This window comes from Coregonus clupeaformis, unplaced genomic scaffold (genome assembly GCF_020615455.1).
Source record: "Coregonus clupeaformis isolate EN_2021a unplaced genomic scaffold, ASM2061545v1 scaf0542, whole genome shotgun sequence".
In the NCBI taxonomy this organism is placed as follows: domain Eukaryota; kingdom Metazoa; phylum Chordata; class Actinopteri; order Salmoniformes; family Salmonidae; genus Coregonus; species Coregonus clupeaformis.
This window is the reverse complement of record NW_025533997.1, coordinates 114,654-137,198: the sequence shown is the minus strand read 5'-3', so window position 1 is coordinate 137,198 and position 22,545 is coordinate 114,654. Positions and strand designations below refer to the sequence as shown.

General features: G+C 42.7%; 1 protein-coding gene across 1 annotated transcript in view; it reads right to left on the bottom strand.

The window, feature by feature from the left end:
- LOC121562644 (neural-cadherin-like) overlaps nucleotides 1-21,935 on the bottom strand; it is a gene marked incomplete at its 3' end in the record, with an annotated part of 188,222 nt that extends 166,287 nt beyond the window's left edge. Inside the window, exon 1 of the mRNA XM_045215873.1 lies at nucleotides 20,705-21,935. Within this exon, the coding sequence (XP_045071808.1) occupies nucleotides 20,705-21,710 (1,006 nt within the window). The remainder of the gene's footprint in view (nucleotides 1-20,704) is intronic.
- Nucleotides 21,936-22,545: the final 610 nt, after the last annotated feature.

The window sequence follows — 22,545 nt, the reverse complement described above, 5'->3', positions numbered from 1 at the left end:
CCTGATTCAACAGACACCTCCCATGGTGAGTCAAGTAAAGTTTCTCCCATTTGTCCCTTACTCATTCTCCCTGTCGCTCACTCAAACTCCCACACACGTGTGCTGTTGCAGAGGAGAGGAAGAGATTTGCCAATTACACCCATGTCTAACACTGTTTGTTGCAGGAATGATATGACAGACAAATAACGTTTGAACAATAGAACATTTTGTCTCTTTATTGCCTCTGTACATATACTTAGATTTTTGCATTTACTTTTCTTTTTTTTAAGACTGCCAAGCTGTCCTAAATTGGGGAACCTCTGTCTGGGACACTGTCCTCAGGATTATGGAGTGGTGTGTTTATAAAAAGTTGTTTGAATATTACGACATGTATTAGGATTAAGAAAAACTTTACCATTTAGAGAGGAGTTAAACATTTTCATTATCCAACTGTCTAATTTTGATATAATCTTTCTTAAAATGTTTCAGATTGATGACCAATGAATTAATGTCCCACTTCAATATGAAGGGACAGAGGAGCAAACATGCCTTTGCTATCACTTTTAGTAGATTCTGACTGATAAATATATTTTTCTGTGTGTTACTGTTATGTCCTGCATGCCCATATTATGCCAATCATTAATTTATTTTCTTATTTTTTATGCATACAGTAAGTGTCATGAAATGCCAGAAAACTCAGGAGGTTGATGTGTTGCGGGCCCTCTGGAAAGTCCCAAAATATGCCCCTGTTGGAGAAGGATGCAAAGTATGTACAGTATATGAGCAAGTTGCTCTTTAAAAAAAAAGACATCTCTAAGCTATAACTGCCACAAAATTCTTCAACTAGTACCATGGAAATACTTTTAGCCAGCTGAGTCCACCATGTTTATTCAAGAATGTCATGTTCTAGTTTGCTTATAAAATCTAAAATTGATTAAGTTGTAATACGCTGATTCTCTTCACTGCAGATCTGACCCGTCACATGACTCTTCAAGAGGGCCACTATGCTCCAGATCGCCTTCTGTGCTCAGAGGTCCTTGATGATACCACTCTTATTAATCATTCATCAAATAAAACAAGGGGCCTTTATATACTCCCAGTATTTCTATGCATGTAATTTCTGTGGGTGAATTATGAAACAATTACTGTATGCAGATGTGCGAAAAATTGTGATGTAGATTTGTTTTTGGAAACAAATTGAAATGAAATGAACAATGTTTTCAATATCCAACTTTATCCTCTGCAATACTGTTTACAGTACACTCTTAGAAAAAAAGGTGCTATCTAGAACCTAAAAGCGTTATTCGGTTGTCCCCATAGGAGAACCCTTTTAAATACCCCTTTTGGTTTAAGGTAGAACCCTTTTGGTTCCAGGTAGAACCCTTTTGAGTTCCATGTAGAACCCTACCCACAGAGGGTTCTACATGGAAATCAAAAGGGTTCTACATGGAACCAAAAAGGGTTATTCTACGGGGACAGCCGAAGAACCCCTTTGGAACCCTTTTTTTCTAAGAGTGTAGGTAATAAACTTTAGTCAGGTGGTCATTACCAGGTTATGATGAGGTCTTAACTATGACCAGTAGGCTACAATATAGCACATAATATAGTGGTCAGAATTATGACCAGCTGGTCGTATGGCGGTCAGTAAAAAGACGTTAAAAAACTTGGAGCTGATTTGCTGGTGTTTTTATAGTATTTTATGTCCCCCACTTTTTTTTAACCATTTTCTTTTTTTTCTCAGAAAACTTGGGGCAAATAAAAGCTGCCAGTTGGGGAACCCTGCGATAAAGGCTAAACATTTCTGACACAAGAACTTTGTTGGAACGTACGACCGCACGTAATGGTAGTTGTTCGGCAGACCTAGACCCTGTTACACTGAACGAGTCAAGACGTCTGACAATCGTTTACGACCTACGAATTTTCCTACGACGTGGAAGTTTTGTCTGGGCCAGCAAAATCGTGGCATAAGATGGCTAAAATCATACGGTCTGTGTGGGCCTTTATCCTGAGTACCCAACACTCCACACTACAGCCTAGTGATCCCTGTTTTGAGGGCCTGATCAGGAGCAGCCTGTGATGTCAGAGGGCTGTGCTCTGCTGGCTGTTTGACGAGCCCTCTGGCACATGGAGGTCTGCCCTCCTCTTCTCCTCCCAGACCCAGACTCTACAATACTGCAGCCTGCTGCTGCTCCAACTCCACTAATTGAGCAGGGTGGAGATGAGGAGGGAGAGTAATCTACTCCTTTCTCTCCTTCTCCAGAGTCTCACCAGGTGCTCAGCAGAGACCAGAGAGCTCCATGTCTGTGTTCTGGGCTCGTATTAGGAGCACTTAGTGCACTCACTCTGAGAGAGGCCACATTTAGGATTAATAATCAATTTGAGGGTATATGCACTGTTCGTGTGCTCTAGGACTGAGTGGTTGCCATGGGAATAGTTGACAACCCAAACAGACTATTTATATCCTAATAAAGGTTGCCTTAACCTACAGTATGAAGAGGTAGAAGGAAGACATTTGAGATATAGAAGGGTTAAAGCAGAGAGAAAAATGACAGCCAGAAACAGCAAAATAATAACTGCCAGATTTAGACTGGTATGTTGATAAGCTAAAGTGCCAGGGTATGGAGGAATCCTGCAAGGACACAGGTGCTTCAAATGCCCTCTCACAGAGATGGCTTACTCACGCTGACTGACTGCATGTAGAGATTTATTGATAAAAGATTGAGAGAAAACCAAGTCACACATACAGAGATGCACAAATAAACCAAAAAAGCACATACAAACTTCCTTTGGGGGAAAAGCCTACATTCCGGTCCAACACTGTTTCAAGACCGTATTTGTTGAGCTGTGAAAACACAGGCTGCTGTTTTGAAGCCAACACAAATAGAAGGAAATCTCCAGTGCCTTGTGGGGCCCCCCCTTCCTCCCTGCCTGCCTAGCTATGCCTCCGTGATGTGATGTGTGTGCCTCGCCTTCCATCAGATCGTTCACACTGTGTCTTTTATGCTGAATGACGCGGTGCGACCATTAGTGACTGCTGTTGACATGGAGAGGTCACGCGCTAATGTAGACACAGCGCAGACACACCATTACTCATGGCCTGCCAGGCCAGCGAGGAAAGACTACACCAACGTGGGGCTCTGGCTCTCTCAGACAAACGATCTGACGGCACGGCCATTGTTCTGCACTGGCCCATTGCTTCCCACTTCCTTGTCTGGGGAGACACGCTGCTCATTAGGCCTGGATAGAAATCGGAAGGAGTTGCAAAAACAGCCGCATTTGTCTACTGACAGCCTCGATATTAACACGCTGGAATGACTGGCTGGAAACTCTCTTCTTGGAGAATAGAGTTGAGTCGAGGAGCGTGGAGGTGTGTAGAGAAGGGGAGAGGGGAGAGGGGGAGAGAGGAGCGTGGCATCTCTGAAAGGTCACTAGCTGCCTCCCATCCCTTCGTTTGTCTATTTGATTAAGTCTGGCAATTAGGCAACTGTGCTGCTTGGCGCTGCGATTCAGCCGGCAGATTGGAAAGAAACTAATCAGAGAGCAGGCAGATCCAGCGCTGAGGAGAGAGGGAGAGAAACACGCGGACAAGTTTGACTGGAGACAGATTGACGAGAATATCGATGATTGGAGGGTGTATCAGAAAAGGAGAGAGCAGGGTGAAAGAGTGATGTGTCTGGCGAGGCAACTCAGCCAGGAGGAGGATGAGAGAGGAGAGAGAGAAGAGAGGGCAGGTTGAGGATGAGCAAGATGAACAGAAACTAAGAAGGCAGAGAGGAATGGGGAGCCAACAGAGGAAAATAGGAAATAACAAGAGAGCTGCAGACAACTAGCAGGGAGAGCTAGATGGTAGAAGTGGACTGAGAGAAGTGAAGTACTACAGTAATATAACTATTTTACTGTGAGAGGAGAGGAGGAACTAAGGCAGAAAGAAGGGTGGATAAGTAGGCTATTGAACAGAAAAGTGTAGGAAGACGAAGAGAGAGAGTGAGAGCGAGAGCGAGATAGAGAGAGAGAGAGAGAGAGAGAGAGAGAGAGAGAGAGAGAGACAGAGACAGAGACAGAGACAGAGACAGAGAGAGAGAGAGAGAGAGAGAGAGAGAGAGAGAGAGAGAGAGAGAGAGAGAGAGAGAGAGATAGAGAGAGAGAGAGAGAGAGAGAGAGAGAGAGAGAGAGAGAGAGAGAGAGAGAGAGAGAGAGAGAGAGAGTGAGTAGCGGGTGATTTGGACGGAGTCAGGCGCAGGAGGTGTAAATCACAGAATAATGGTTTATTCGGCAAATACAGCGGTTCGCAGCAATGCGTAAAACAACTACAGTGTGACTTAACGGCACACTGTGGAAAACAAAACACATGGGTGAATATCCTTGCGATAATGTACATAATGCTCCACCGAGCTATCGACACCTCCACATGGAAACAATCCCACACGAAGACATGGGGGGCAGAGGGAATACTTATACAGGTACTGATGAGGGGATATGAACCAGGTGTGTGTAAAAAACAAGACAAAACAAATGGAATGATGAGAAGAGGAGCGGCAGTGGCTAGAAGGCCGGTGACGATGAACGCCAAAGCCTGCCCGAACAAAGAGAGGAGGCAGCTTTGGAGGAAGTCGTGACAGAGAGAGAGAGAGAGAGAGAGAGACGAATTTGGCAGTGTGACACATGGGAGAAGGGTGGGTGCCTCACTTGGACGGCCTCCTGATAGTTTACATTTCAGTTTAGACAAAAACCACGCCAGCTTCTGATAATTAATCCACAAGAGGATTACTGTCATTCTGGCCGCGCTCTGCCCACTGCTGTACCACTCACACACACGCACATGCACACGCTTACGTGTATGTTTGTCAAACAAAACTTTTTATTGAAGAAACTACGCATACTACTACGCGGTACAACACTAAGAGTTGTTTTGTTGGGGGGACCAAATGTCAGCCTTTAACCATTTGAATGAATTTACAGTATATACAATATTCTGCCCACATGAACACATTTATTTTAGGCCATAACTGAACCAATTTCTTTAGGCTATACAGTTGAAGTCGTAAGTTTACATACACTTGGGTTGGAGTCATTTAAACTTGTTTTTCAACCACTCCGCAAATTTCTTGTTAACAAACTATAGTTTTGGCAAGTCGGTTAGGACATCTACTTTGTGCATGACACAAGTAATTTTTCCAACAATTGTTATAGACAGATTATTTCACTTATAATTCACTGTATCACAATTCCAGTGGGTTGACTAAGTCATGATGATGTCAATTAAGTTGACTGTGCCTTTAAACAGTTTGGAAAATTCCAGAAAATGAAGCTTCTGATAGGCTAATTGACATCATTTGAGTCAATTGGAGGTGTACCTGTGGATGGATTTCAAGGCCTACCTTCAAACTCAGTGCCTCTTTGCTTGACATCATGGGAAAATCAAAAGAAATCAGCCAAGACCTCTGAAAAACAATTGTAGACCTCCACAAGTCTGGTTCATCCTTGGGAGCTATTTCCAAATGCCTGAAGGTACCACGTTCATCTGTACAAACAATAGTATGCAAGTATAAACACCATGGGACCACGCAGCCGTCATACCGCTCAGGAAGGAGACGCGTTCTGTCTCCTAGAGATGAACGTACTTTGGTGCGAAAAGTGCAAATCAATCCCAGAACAACAGCAAAGGACCTTGTGAAGATGCTGGAGGAAACAGGTACAAAAGTATCTATATCCACAGTAAAACTAGTCCTATATCGACATAACCTGAAAGGCCGCTCAGAAAGGAAGAAGCCACTGCTCCAAAACCGTCATAAAAAAGCCAGACTATGGTTTGCAACTGCACATGGGGACAAAGATCGTACTTTTTGGAGAAATGTCCTCCGGTCTGATGAAACAAAAATAGAACTGTTTGGCCATAATGACCATTGTTATGTTTGGAGGAAAAAGGGGGATGCTTGCAAGCCTAAGAACACCATCCCAACCGTGTAGCACGGGGGTGGCAGCATCGTGCTGTGGGGGTGCTTTGCTGCAGGAGGGACTGGTGCACTTCACGAAATAGATGGCATCATGAGGAAGGAAAATTATGTGGATATATTGAAGCAACATCTTAAGACATCAGTCAGGAAGTTAAAGCTTGGTCGCAAATGGGTCTTCCAAATGGACAATGACCCCAAGCATACTTCCAAAGTTGTGGCAAAATGGCTTAAGGACTACAAAGTCAAGGTATTGGAGTGGCCATCACAAAGCCCTGACCTCAATCCTATAGAAATGTTGTGGGCAGAACTGAAAAAGCGTGTGCGAGCAAGGAGGCCTACAAACCTGACTCAGTTACACCAGCTCTGTCAGGACGAATGGGCCAAAATTCACCCAACTTATTGTGGGAAGCTTGTGGAAGGCTACCCGAAACGTTTGACCCAAGTTAAACAATTTAAAGGCAATGATACCAAATACTAATGGATTGTATGTAAACTTCTGACCCACTGGGAATGTGATGAAATAAATGAAAGCTTAAATTAATAATTCTCTCTACTATTATTCTGACATTTCACATTCTTAAAATAAAGTGGTGATCCTAACTGACTTAAGACAGGGCATTTTTACTAGGATTAAATGTCAGGAATTTAGTTTAAATGTATTTGGCTAAGGTGTATGTAAACTTCCGACTTCAGCTGTATATACAATGTTCTGCCCTTTATGAACGAATGCATATACAATATTTATAGACGTACAGGATTTAATGAAAACAATCACGCACTACGCTTGTGGCATTAGCATTAAATATAACTGCCCATATTTATAGCCATACATGAAACACAATCACATACACAACATTGTTTAACAGATTCATAAACACAATCATGCACATACACAACATTGTTTCAGATTATTTAATAACAGACTCATAGACACAATCACGTAATAGGCTACAGCTCACTTCACAGGTTCCCAGGGAGGCTACAGCTCACTTCACAGGTTCCCCGGGAAATTCAACGTATTGTAGCCTTACCGGGACGAAAGAGCTTTCACCATAAAATATAACACACATACGCACACACACACACACCACGCATGCACACATGCACACGTATACGGACACACACCCACTCACACGCTCACAGACACTCCATCAAATGCCACAACAACTGGCAAAGAAATGCAGTGACACATTCCTAATATGTGAAGGCATACTAGATTCCGGGACAGAGCGTGAGCGAGGAGGGGAGGGGGGGTTGGCACTCAGCAACTCATCTGCTCTGTTCTTTTATTCCAAAATGTATCTTCTTCATCCAAATCCAGAGAGATCATGGAGAGTCGAGCTGGATCAATGCTGGTCATGGCCACAGCAGACGACCAGTGCGGAGCGGAGCCTTGACTAAACACTGTGTGATCTCTCAGTCAGAACCATTGATCGCGCTCCCCGCCACTCACAGTTACACACACTCTGGTGACAAGTGACAGTGACAGCCATGTCCGCTCCTACTGCGGTGGCCGCACGCCTGGCGGGGGGAGCGTAGTCACGGCAACAAGATGACGGACAGGGCCTCATGATGTGTGTGTGTGTGTGTGTGGTCTTCTGTCCAAGGTGAGCTTTTGCATATACATTATGCACATGCCATGATTATGCACATGGGAGGACATATATTTTGTGACATGTCCCTCTCTCAATCTTCAGCACCTGTTTACGATTCGTAAACTATGCACTGTTCAGTATATTCACACGCTCACTTCGCCATTCACTCCATTCCATAGCTATGGAAAAGGAAAGGGAATGGGGGATACCTAGTCAGTTATACAACTGAATGCATTCAACTGAAATGTGTCTTCCGCATTTAACCCAACCCTTCTGAATCAGTATAATGCCCAAGAAAATAAAAACATTCACCTCACATTTACCCCCAAAGCTTCCAATGAGTCCTTAAGTATTCTCCCTCATCCCCTTTCGTCACTGTACATCCTAATACATTCCAGTATTCCAGTAATTAAGTGTGTGTAGTTTTACACATCACTGCCATTCTAATCCTTTCAAGATGACTCAATCTACTGTAAGCAGATTTCTGGGCAATGGGCTTTTAGAAATACACAACAGTGAGGCTATAAATATCAACTTTGGGTACATATACTCAACTGAAAATCTATTTTCATCACGCATATATGTATTTTTGTGTCTATCTGCTTGCAGATCACAATATGCAATTTACAGTTTTTCTCCATTGGTTTGGCTCATTTCTTGAAACAGAAATTACATTCTCAAAACTCTAAGATCATTTGGCAAAACAGTCTTACAGTTCAGCACAACACTATAGCTCACTTGCAAAAGCTCATATCTCTCCTAAAACTGTTCACTCATGCTTCAAAACTAAATTCCTTTCCCATATAAGGAGTCAGTGCCACGAAAATGGCAAAGATCCTTCTCAATTGCTTTGGCTCATTTCTTGAAACAGACCGGACGTTCTCAACACTCTTGGTGCTTTAGCCAAAATAACGTGGATGGTTCGGCACAACACCATGGTTCACCTGCAAAAGCTCATACCTCTCCCAAAACAGTTCACGCATGTGTCAAAACTAAATTTCCTTCTCATTTAAACAGTCAGTGCCCCCCAAAATGCTTCGTCCCTTTGGCATTGTGTAAGCACTGCAAGTCAAAATGTTTAGATGTTTTGTCACTATGGCAGAGGACCATTGAAATATCCCTCATGTCCACCTTTCAGTCTTAGCCCAGTCCTTCATTGACAATGGTTACTGTACTGTTTTTTGTCTAGCTAACAGAATACAATTGTGTATAAAACTGAAAAAAATAAATAGGATTTTAGGGTAAGAGTAGCCTCCAAGGTTTGACATCACACATTGCACTCATACTGCCAAGGAAATTGTAACCATTATCATTCACACACATAAAGTAACTTCCATACATCAGAGTAAAAGAAAATGTATACAGCATAATATACTGTAATATAAACACACAAACAAAAAACAATGAAAATTATATGCAGCCTACAGTGCTGTAAATAAAGCTGGAGTTTCACAACTAACAGTTCTTCACTGGTCGCTGTCCTCACCCTCCTGGCCATCCACACGCTGCTGTCTGTCTGGCCACAGATTCTCGTCCACATCACAGCGTATATTCTCCCTTGCGATGCAACGAGGAAGAAACGGGCGTGCATGTCGCAACCATCCCCTACACTGATCTCCTGTAATATCCTCACACGCAGCGTCCATTGCATGGAGCAGGGACCTCTGATCTTGAGCCCGATGCTCATACACTCTCCACCTCCAAGCGGAGAAATACTCCTCAATAGGATTGAGGAAAGGAGAGTAAGGTGGTAGGAACACCATGACCATCCTTGGATGAGTAGTGAACCAGGCCCTGATGAGCGGGCCACGGTGGAAATTCACATTGTCCCATACAATGACATATTGTGGTAGGTGAGGCCCCTACGAGACCGCTCTCATTTTCAGGGATCAAATCAACATGAAGGCGGTCCAAGAAGATGAGGAGCTTCTGTGTATTGTATGGGCCAAGACTGGGGATGTGAGTGGCCACACCATTCTCCGATATGGCAGCACACATAGTTATATTGCCCCCTCGCTGGCCTGGGACATCCACCATGGCCCGGTGGCCAATAATATTACGGCCACGTCTTCGGCCCTTGGCCAGGTTGAAGCCAGCTTCATCCACAAACACGAGGATGTGATGGGTCTCGTTTCCTTCCAATGCCATTATTCTCTACAATAGCGTAAAAAAAGAAAACATCAAATCAGTCATACAGAAGAGTCATACACTACAGTTACAGACAATTACATAGGAATGTTCTATGTTCTCCACAAGTTCAATATACTACTGGCCACTACTCCAGTGGTTCCAAACCTGGGGTACATGTACCCCTATGCAGAGGTACTACAGGGGGTATTTGACAGAAAGGGGAGGGGGAAATCATCAATGACTAGACTTACTGAAATGTTACAGTAAAACCCACAGTATTAGATAGATTTACATGGGAGGCACTAATTGCAGCTCTTTGACCCCTTTTCTTATTGTATGTTATATTCTTCAAAATAAGGATTATAATGATAATTGCATCATACAGTAAGCTGCAGTTTTTAGGCGAAATGTTGAAGTCAGATAAATCAAATACTTCCATACCTGGATTACCTGGATACACAAATCAGGTAAAGTGGGTACTGAAGCCAAAAAAGTTTGGGAACCACTGCTTAATTGTAAAAATGTTATAATGATGGACAACCAGTAACTGACTTACATGTACATACTGGTACCGCAGCTCTTTCACTCTATCAGAGTTCCTCTCAAATGGTACCCTGTAAATTTGCTTCATTGTCATCTGATGCTTCTTCAATATCCGGTCTATTGTGGAGATGCTTATAGAGTTGACATTTTGGAATATGGCATTGTCTTGTAGGATTGCAGCGCGGATCTGTCTCAATGTGATGGCATTATTTGCCATCACCATGTTACAGATCTCTTGTTCTTGTTGTTCATTGAGAAGTTTTCCTCTGCCACCTGTGCAAGGTTGTCGTCCAATCCTAGATATAGAAGTCAAAGGACAACACTCCATTCGTAATGTATACCTTATGTATTCCTTACAGAATGAGTTACCTATGTAATTGTATTGTTGTTTTACTTACAGTAACTTTACCACAATTCTAATGCATCACTGCACAGTGACTGGAATACTACTGTAAACTGTATCATCAATACTGTAGAAAATAAACTATTCCATAGTTTATTTTCTCCAATGTTTTTCTTGTCATTTTTAGTATCATAACATCCCATTGAGGTAAGATATTACTGTAGGCCTATCACACACACACACTAAATGAATAGGTAAATATGTAAATAAATATATTTCTTGCTCTATGCACAGTGTCCTGTCCTATACAACATATAATTCCATCATTGACTGACTACATACCTGTTTTCCCTGCAGAAAGGTTTGGATGATGGAGGAGACTGTTGAGCGAGGCACATTAGGCTGCACTCGGCGACCTGCCTCCGCCATTGTGAGGCCATGGTTGATGACATGGTCTATAATTGTGGCCCGATTTCATCCGGGACAGCATGGTGTCTTCGTGCTCCTCGGCCTCTTCCCCCTATTCCACCACCACGCACCCTTACTCCTCCTCCTCCTCTTCTTCTTCTTCCTCTTCCTCGAGCAGGCAGTTGCCCTTGTTCATTTACTTGGCCAGGTGCCTCCATGTTCAGAAATTGTACTGGTCCTGCATGGTCAAGCTCTTTACATACATGTTTGGCAGCATTCACAGTCATGGACAGCACCTGTCAGGTAACTAAACATACTGTTTGATTGGTCATCTGAGATGTGTGAAACTCCTCCTTCGTTAGTCAAGTTCTAGTTTCACCTGACTGTCAATTGCTGTAATAAATTTATCAAATGTTCAAGGGATTCATATATGGTATTCATGGTATTATGTTCTTGACTAATTTTGACAATTGAACAGACTATTGTGCATGTGATGACTTATACAATGAAATGACGCTGACACGTTTTGGAGCGAACAACCATTAGACTGAGAATCAACAATCAGTTTAGATCAACAAGATCTATTCACTTGGAAATTGTGCTAAATGTAGGCTACCTGTACTTAATCATTTGCAAAGATGTACTGAGACATTGAGACATGTACTTAGACATTTGCAATTTGATGAAATGAATGAGAAATTCAATTCTGTTGTGAACAATTGCCAAGTGGTTTGGAGGTTTGTCCATGTAGTTTTGAGAATGTAATTTCTGTTTCAAGAAATGAGCCAAACCAATGGAGAAAAACTGTAAGAGAAACACATTATATAAATCTGTAATCATTCTAGTATTCTTTAAATCTGCTGAACTGGTTGTGTATGGTAAGTGTGTGTGCATACATACATGTGTGTGAGTGTGTTTGTGTGTGCATGCATGTGTAGGCATGTGTGAATTGACTGACTGAGGAATGAGATGAAACAGAGAGAGCGGAGGAGAGAGAAAATAGGGTGTGAAGTACAGACAGAGACAGAAAGAGAGAGAGAGAGAGAGAGAGAGAGAGAGAGAGAGAGAGAGAGAGAGAGAGAGAGAGAGAGAGAGAGAGAGAGAGAGAGAGAGAGAGAGAGAGAGAGAGAGAGAGAGAGAGAGAGAGAGAGAGAGAGAGAGAGAGAGAGAGAGAGAGAGAGTTTGTAGAAGTTCACAGGTATAAGTTCTGTTTATGCATCATACCAGGGCAAAGTATGTGTGAGCTGATTGCGAGCGAGGGTATCTACAGCAGGTGAGAATGTATGTGTCGGATCATATGCTGCGTAGGTGTGTGTTGTGTGCATATGTTATGTGGGTTTGGATGTATGCGTCTTCATGTATGTCTATGCATGTTTGCACAGTGTGTGTACGTGTTTGAGAGAGGGGGGTGAGAGGGGGAGAGAGAAACTTAGTTAACTTGTGTTGTGTACACGTGAGCAAGCACACAATCTTCTGGTTCCCTGACAGAGAGAGGAAGCCTCCCATATGCTGTTTAATTTCCAGGCTCTTTCCAATCAGATTAACAGTAACACCAGGGAGGAGAGGAATTAAGTCCCCGAAAACCTATCAACTTCTGCTCAAACCCAAAACCCAGCTCCCTCTGTGTGGATGAGACAGTCAAACACTATGATAGATAGATTGGATGTATGGATGGATGTATGGATGGATGGATGGATGGATGGATGGATGGATGGATGGATGGATGGATGGATGGATGGATGGATGGATGGATGGATGGATGGATGGATGGATGGATGGATGGATGGATGGATGGATGGATGGATGGATGGATGGATGGATGGATGGATGGATGGATGGATGGATGGATGGATGGATGGATGGATGGATGGATGGATGGATGGATGGATGGATGGATGGATGGATGGATGGATGGATGGATGGATGGATGGATAGATAGATAGATAGATAGATAGATAGATAGATAGATAGATAGATAGATAGATAGATAGATAGATAGATAGATAGATAGATAGATAGATAGATAGATAGATAGATAGATAGATAGATAGATAGATAGATAGATAGATAGATAGATAGATAGATAGATAGATAGATAGATAGATAGATAGATAGATAGATAGATAGATAGATAGATAGATAGATAGATAGATAGATAGATAGATAGATAGATAGATAGGAGGAGGAGCTGAAGGGAGAACGAGGGAAGAGAGTACATAGAGCAATGATGACCCAGACAGGATATAGAGATAGTAAAACGTGCTGCAAGGCAGAGAGCATTAAGACTGGAAGTCTAACGCCACACGCCTGTTTGATCCACACACACGCTCCCCCTCTTCGTCCCCCACGCACACATTAATTGATCCCACTGCAGCAATATCATGGAGACCAGACATATCCAACAGGAGCCCATAGCCTCAACCAATACACAGCTAAAGAGGCCTCCCATTTATATATTACAGAGCTTCACAGAGCAATTAGGAAGAGACTTCTCTCAGAACATGGAGATCAGATAAGAAGTGAAGGAGGCAGGAAGGGAGAGAAGGAGGAATGGAGGGAGGGAGAGAGGGAGGGATGAAGGGAGAAACAGAGTGGGGCTGTGTGTTTTTGGGACCGCTTAGGTGGTTGAGACAGACAGACAGCCAGACAGTCAGACAGAGATAGGGATAACCATACAGGAATCAAGTGGTGCTCTGCTCTCCCCCAAAGCCAGATAATGGAAAGAGCCCTGGGTGACTCCCCAAAGACAAGCTAATAGAGAGTAGAGCCCAACTCACCTGAGAAGGCTATTTTACCCCAGGCCAGCCAGTGGAAAATGGGGAGCCTCTCACCCCAGCTGGCAGTGACAACAGAGGAGAAAGTCTGACTGACCCTAGGAAAGCGAATAACTCTCTCACTCCAGGATAGCTATTGATGAGCCAGGTCCAACACCCCCCGGTATGGGAAACAAACAGACACGGACAATTACAGCAGACTGAATAGAGAGAATCAACTGAACAGGGGAGGTAGGAGACAAGGGGGTGGTCACAGGACTATGTGCAGCACATTAATTAGCATGATATGCAAGCTGCATAGAGCTCTGTTATCAAACCACAGCCTAGCTCACTCACTGGCCACCAGGCAGAAACGTGTGCATCGCTTAGTGTGCATGTCTGTATAACAGTTAATAATGTGCAATACAATATGATGTTTGAAGATATATAGCAGCGGCTGCTTGATCCTGATAAATAAAGTAATAACAGGCAATATATTTTCATCTTCCATCTGTCTGACTCTGACTACATGCTCCTACTCTCCTGTAGGATCAACCTGGTCTCAGAACATTTCGTATTATTCTGTATCTGAATTCGAGACACTCCATTTACATTTACATTTTAGTCATTTAGCAGACGCTCTTATCCAGAGCGACTTACAGTTAGCACATACATTATTTTATCGAACCCACAACCCTGGCGTTGCAAACGCCATGCTCTACCAACTGAGCTACATCCCTGCCGGCCATTCCCTCCCCTACGCTGGACGACGCTGGGTCAATTGTGCGCCACCCCATGGGTCTCCCGGTCGCGGTCGGCTACGACAGAGCCTGGATTCGAACCAGGATCTCTAGTGGCACAGCTTGCACTGCGATGCAGTGCCTTAGACCACTGCGCCACTTATGGTTACATAAGACAGATGGTTACTTAAGGCAAAAACGAAAGGAGGGTGGCTGGTCGGGGTGGATTGGTGGGCGTATAATGTGAACTTCTAGCAACCCAAAGGTTATGAGTTTGAATCTCATCACATACAACTTTAGCTAATTAGCAACTTTGACTACTTACTACTTGTTAGCTACTTTGCAACTACTTAGCATGTTAGCTAACCCTTCCCCTAACCCAGTCCTTCTCAAATAGTGGGGCGCGCCCCCCTGGGGGGGCTCGGAGCGATGCCGGGGGGGCGCGTGTGACCCCGGGGAACATGCTTTTTTTTGCCGCAGGGAGTAGGTTTTTTTTGCACCGAACAAAAGCACAGAGTAGGAGATATGAAGTGCAGATAACAAACCCTTAAGAGACGCCATGGAAACATATCTAACAGGGATGAAAATAAAGGCGGAGAGAGACGGAGATAATGAGACAAACGTAAGTCTCCCGAAAGCTAAGACGAGGAAATATGACGAAGCGTATGTAGCGCTTGGCTTCACTGTGCCTACGGTGGGAGAAGAGGAAAGACCGGTATGTTTACTGTGTCTAAAAATGTTGGCAGCGGACAGCATGAAGCCAAATAAATTAAGGCGTCACTTAAATACATTACACCCCAATCACGCTGATAAGCCGCTTGAGTTTTTTCAGCGAAAACATGCCGAATATTGCCAACAATCGTCCCGCTTTGTGAATGCTACTTCAGGAAACCAGCGAGCACTGTTAGCATCATATAAGGTGGCGTACCAAATTGCTCAGTGCAAAAAAAAACACTCCATAGCAGAGGAGCTGATACTGCCTGCAGCATTAGACATGGTCTCTGTCATGCTGGATGACGCAAGTGCTGCAAAAATAAAAACTATCCCTCTGTCCAATGACACTGTCGCCAGACGTATAAATGACATTGCTAACGATCTTAAAGAACAGCTGGTAGATAAACTCAAAGACAAACGTGCCTTTTGCCATTAATCCTGACTTCCTCATTTTGCTAAAAAAAAATCAGCACAAATGGTTTTATTCATTTTTGTTTTATAGGTCAGTGTTTCATATATTGGGCTCCTGAGTTAATGTTGCTGATCAATTTGAATTTATTATTATTTATTTATTATATTTTATTTTATTTTTCAGTATCAAATGGTCCAAAAAAAATTACAGTTTAAATAAGGCAAATTTCAGGCAAATTGATGCACTTTAAGTCTTTTCTGTTACAGACTAAAAAACAATGTTAATAAAGTTATTCTTTGTTGTAAGTTGATCTAGATTTCTTTATTTTATTTTTATTTTCTTTAATGTTAATAAGGATACAATGTTATGCAGAGGTGTACTTAGAACAATTTCATAGACAAATGATACTATTTCCAGTTGTGGCGGAGAGTTGGGGGGCGCGAAATGTTTACTTCTTCCTAGGGGGGGCGCAACAGAAAATAATTGAGAAGCACTGCCCTAACCCTAACCTTAACCCTTTTAGATAACCCTTTCCCTAACCCTAACCTTAACCCTTTAACCTACCTCCTACACTTAACCCTAACCTTAACCCTAACGCTTAACCCTAATCCCTAGCCTTGCTAACATTAGCGAGCTAGCTAACATTAGCCACCTAGCTAGAATTCGTAACGTATCATACGTTTAGTAAATTCGTAACATATTGTACGTTTTGCAAATGTGCAACATATTGTACGTTTAGCAAATTCGTAACATATTGTACGTTTTGCAAATTCGTAACATATAATATGATTTGTAAATCATAACAAATCATACAAAATGATTGATGGCCAGCCACACATCAATACATATCATACAAAATTTTGTATCACGGATTTACATACAGAATAATACAAAATGCTCTGAGACCAGGTTGCAACAATACACCACCAGTGGGAAATATCACAGTGTGCTTGCATGATCTTTGCAATATGAAATTATTAACAAGGATAAACACAAATATGACTTCTGTTTGTGTTTGTGTGTGTGGGTGTGTGTGTGTGTGTGTGTGTGTGTGTGTGTGTGTGTGTGTGTGTGTGTGTGTGTGTGTGTGTGTGTGTGTGTGTGTGTGTGTGTAGATGTGTGGGTGGGTGGGAGGGTGGGTGATTGGGTGAGTGTGTGTGTGTGTGTGTGTGTGCTAGTCTACATGTACTCAATAGGGAGCTGGTCTAGTTCACAGATACTGTTACAAGTGAGGTCAACCGACACACTTCTCTTACTTGATTAAAGCCAGCTGTTTTTCCTCATTACTGTGAATCCCCTGGCTTCCGAGAAACCTGCTCACAGTACACACACACACACACACACACACACACACACACACAAGCACACCCTCTTGGCCAGACACGCAACATCTACAGAAGGTTCTGGAAATCAGGCCGCAGGACAAGCACACAGACAGTAATGAAAACACCAAAGGCCGAGCTAATTAAATAACCAACCCTGGCAACAACTCATTCAGGAGTGGTTGTAGCACGCCTCGGCTGTGCAGCACATGGATGCCGCGGAAAGATGTGAGTGGGCCACGGAGCACACTCTGTGCGAAAAACGCACAACTTTAACGCCACTCTATTCCCTCGAAAAAGCGCACGAGTTCTCCAACAAACTGTGCTGCCTCTCTAAATCCCAGAAATGAGAACGTGAATGAGATGGGATTACACGGATAATGCGAGCAGATGGAGCCAGGTCGAGCAGGATCTTCACTCAAAAAGGATTAGACTCCACCACATTCCCACCGCTTGGCATTCCGGTTCCCCAAGCACAGATTTGTCCAAATTAAACACTGGTGTCTGCTGGAACATTTCAAATCAAGTCAAGTAGGTTTTTTGATCAGAAAAAAACTGTGGTTAATACCTGAACTACACAACCATTTTGGGATTCATTAAATCATTTCACAACACTCAGCGAGGGAAATTAGAAAATGTGAAATGATGGAGGTTTTATTCACTCCAATGCATGAAAATAGGCCCCCATACTTCTAATAGCCTAGAAATGAATGCAGAGCGCACCAGCTTTACACACACAGACGCCAATTTCCCTTTGCTCGTTGTTGTAGACAGGCAACACTGGTTGAATGATCATCTGCATGAATGCAGATATTGTGTAATCCACCCATCACTTTCGAACAGCTGGGTAAAATATAGCACTTTTTTTATCTCGCAGCGTGCATGGCACCTGAACAATTACTCGTAAAAGGTGGGTTGTACTGCTGCCTTACCTATAGCATATTAGTAAGCTATTGTGACAGAGGCAACTGGCAAATGTACACTACCGGTCAAAAGTTTTAGAACACCTACTCATTCAAGGGTTTTTCTTTATTTTTACTATTTTCTACATTGTAGAATAATAGTGAAGACATCAAAACTATGAAATAACACATTTGGTATCATGTAGTAACCAAAAAAGTGTTTACAAAATCAAAATATTTTTTTTATTTTAGATTCTTCAAATAGCCACCCGTTGACTTGATGAGAGCTTTGCACACTCTTGGCATTCTCTCAACAATCTTCATGAGGTAGTCACCTGGAATGCATTTCAATTAACAGGTGTGCCTAGTTAAAAGTTAATTTGTGGAATTTCCTTCCTTCTTAATGAGTTTGAGCCAATCAGTTGTGTTGTGACAAGGTTGGGGGGTATACAGAAGATAGCCCTATTTGGTAAAAGACCAAGTCCATATTATGGCAAGAACAGCTCAAATAAGCAAAGAGAAACGACAGTCCATCATTACTTTAAGACATGAAGGTCAGTCAATACGGAAAATGTCAAGAACTTTGAAAGTTTCTTCAAGTGCAGTCGCAAAAACCATCAAGCGCTATGATGAAATTGGCTCTCATGAGGACCGCCACAGGAAAGGAAGACCCAGAGTTACCTCTGCTGCAGAGGATAAGTTCATTAGAGTTACCAGCCTCAGAAATTGCAGCCCAAATAAATGCTTCACAGAGTTAAGTAACAGACACATCTCAACATCAACTGTTCAGAGAAGACTGTGTGAATCAGGCCTTCATGGTCGAATTGCTGCAAAGAAATCTCTACTAAAGGACACCAATAAGAAGAAGAGACTTGCTTGGGCCAAGAAACACGAGCAATGGACATTAGACCAGTGGAAATGTGTCCTTTGGTCTGGAGTCCAAAATTGAGATTTTTGGTTCCAATTGCCGTGTCTTTGTGAGACACGTGTGGGTGAACGGATGGTCTCCGCATCTGTATTTTCCCACCGTAAAGCATGGAGGAGGAGGTGTTATTGTGTGGGGGTGCTTTGCTGGTGACACTGTCTGTGATTTATTTAGAATTCAAGGCACACTTAACCAGCATGGCTACCACAGCATTCTGCAGCGATACGCCATCCCATCTGGTTTGGGCTTAGTGAGACTATCATTTGTTTTTCAACAGGACAATGACCCAACACACCTCCAGGCTGTGTAAGGGCTATTATACCAAGGAGGAGAGTGATGCAGTGCTGCATCAGATTACCTGGCCTCCACAATCCCCCGACCTCAACCCAATTGAGATGGTTTGGGATGAGTCGGACCACAGAGTGAAGGAAAAGCAGCCAACAAGTGCTCAGCATATGTGGGAACTCCTTCAAGAATGTTGGAAAAGCGTTCCAGGTGAAGCTGGTTGAGAGAATGCCAAGAGTGTGCAAAGCTGTCATCAAGGCAAAGGGTGGCTATTTGAAGAATCTCAAATATAAAATACATTTTGATTTGTTTAACACTTTTTTGGTTACTACATGATTCCATATGTGTTATTTCATAGTGTCGATGTCTTCACTACTATTCTACAATGTAGAAAATAGTAAAAATAAAGAAAAACCCTGGAATGAGTAGGTGTTCTAAAACTTTTGACTTTATACAAATATGAACACTAAACAAAGTCAATACTGTAGGGCTAGGCTACAATAATCTACAGGTCCCCACTCAAAACCAAAAAGACAGCACATCACTCTAAACCAAAAAGCCAGCACATCACTTATCGCTTCAAACAATGAGGTTTATCATGCCTGAGACACAGGGCCATAGCCAGGGTCAGATTTTTAGTGAGGTCTGTGTGAAGCTCATTTACTGCATTTCTATACAATTTAAAAACTCTAAAATGCTATTTGGAGAACAGCAAAAACTAAAACACAAGCAAAGATTACAGCATCCATTATCACATTTTTTGCTGTAGGTTCATTCACCTCAATCGATCTGGATCTGCAAACACATAGCCTATTAGCTATACAATTAGCCACTACACATTAACTCACATTAACTCAGCACCGGAATTAAAAACTATAATTAATATCTTCAGAGCGATCTGTTAGCAGAAAATGTATTTTATTAACAAAAGCTAAACAAATACATTTGCTTTAGATAATTTTTTTTGTTGCAGTTTTACAGCTAATTTCCTGCAATTCTACACATCTTATGTGTCAGTTGGAGCTGCTGTGGCCAACACTAAGGAAGTTGAGCACTCATAAAAGTCCATGGTCAGAAAGGTTTACATATGCTGGGCGCAGGATTACCAATGGGAGCAGTGCAGATAAAGAATATTATTGCATTAGCAATGCATTTTAGCTGTAGCCTGGCTCTCAAAAGTACATGAACGGATCCTTTTCTGAAGGTGATAATTAACCTACAGTTATTAATGTACTTCTAGTGTACCAAAATGCAATTACACTGTCGGTGTGATTGAGTCGTTAGAAACAGTAGCATCCGCACGCCTCCTGTAAATTGAGAACATCTGCACTAATACCAGAACACATATGCAGACAACAAATCGTAGCATAATGTGAATTTATGTTCTGTATTATAAGCTTAACTTGTGGGCATTACATTTTTCCCAGGGTAACTATTTGCAAGGCGCACGTCTCTCCATGCATAATTTACGCACACGCATGGTTTCAACCTCTTGGGACCATGAAGGCAAAACTGACCGTGTTAATTAAACATGTAAACACAGAAACGAATACATTTTAAATCATTGCACTTTAAAGCATGGCAAGTTGAAGAGCGAAGAAATACACTAATAGATAATAATAATAATGTATTTAACGCAGTACGTTGAAGAGAGAAACAACATTGAAGCAGAAATATAACATTGCAAAGGCACTCTCACCTCTTTTATCCTGAACCTTCACAGTAATCTCCACGAGAGGATCCGTCTCCCGGTCCAGGCGCCGGGTAATAACTATATCTCCGCTGTCCCGACTCACCGTGACGGGTGAGCTGTCCGCACCAGGATCCATCAACTCAAAGCTGGCAGCCTGAAACCTCACCGGGTACAAGTTCATCACAACAGAACCGATACTGGCATCCTCGGACACATTTATTACTACCGGCTCGTCCGACTCTAGCAGGGACCTCGACTTCCGAGGTAGTCTGGTATTCGGTTTGTCCTGGGACGGCGGTGGAACCGCTGGCCATTGCCGGGGATTAATCTCGATTTCAATACTCTGACTGGTCCGTGAGGGCCAGCCGTGGTCCATCGCAAACACGTTAAACTTTATGGGGGCGGTAAGACCCAATATAGAGTCCACCAGCAGTACATCTCCAGTTTTTGGTACCACATAGAAACTGCAATTTTTGGGAAGAGCAAAGTAAATGAGTTCAGCGTTTTTCCCGCTGTCTGTATCCTCCGCCGTTACCTTATACACCACAGACCGCAGGGCAGTGGCGTCGTCCAGACTAATTTTTATATCAGCATTAGGGAATGTTGGCTCGTGGTCATTAGTGTCCAAAACGTCCACTTTCACAGATGCAACTTCTGCGACCACAAGGTCAGTGGCGGCGCAGCTTTGGCAGCACAGACCCAGGCTGAGCAGGTACTCGGAGCGCTCCTCTCTGTCCAGGATGATCGAGGTTTTCAGAAGTATGTGTCCGCGTTTGTGGTGGGCAAATACCCGGAAATCTTCACTTCCGTCTCCCAAGAGTTTCAGATGCATGCCGGAGTTGGAGCACCATCTCCGCGCGTCAACCCGCTTCACAGGAATGCTGAGACCATTTACTTTGGATCCTGGCTCAGAGTTCTCGAATACATGTCCATGAAAGAACGGTATCCTTTCCTCTGTCTTATTCCCAAGTGTAGATGTCACGAAATAGCATATTAAAATAGTCCAAATCATGACTGTTGTCAGTTGTACCACACTGAGTGGTGTTATGCTGTCACTCTAGGACCCTAAATCATATCGAAAAACATATATTTTATGTCCTCTAAAACTTCAGATTAATTAAAATCAAAAATATTTAATTCACAAAAAAGCTGTTTGTTGTCTTGGTTTGATTAATTGCTATAGCTCTCGCCGCAGAACTTTCGCTGTCTCCTGTCTCCACTCCAGCAGCAATCTGCGTGCCCAGCCCTCCGGATAATACAGCTCAAGTGCGCGCCTCCGATCACTGTTTCTGACAGAGCTAGCAGCATAGGGTACTGGACAGCGACGCACTCGAGGGGGCGTGGCCTACTGTTACTCCTCATGGAAGCTCATGTCACGTGATGCATGTCCATCAGTTTTTCATTCCAACACATACAGTAAGTCTTCTTTCTGATTTCCACTCCATGTTCAATAGCAATTGGATGATAGTTAAAAACATACAGTAGCCTATCACTTTCACTCAGTAACCTAGATTTGTCATTGATAATTGAGGAATACATACTGACCAATATTCAAACTGTTTATTCTTTCTAGTAAAGAAATATGATTTAAACATGTTTGGAGTAACAAAGCTATTATATTTTATCCAGTTTACAGGACATAAAATATTTTATCCTTGCCATAAAAAGGAGATAAAACATGCTCACACACACTGGCAGTACAGAGAATAAGCCTAGATTCATTTTTAAGAATATATATGTCCACCCAAGTGCACCCAAGCCACTCTCAGTTAAGCTCAGTCAAACAAGAGGGGAAAAAAAACATTGCTAGAATCTCTTCTTTAAAAAAAAAATCTCTGTCATGCTTA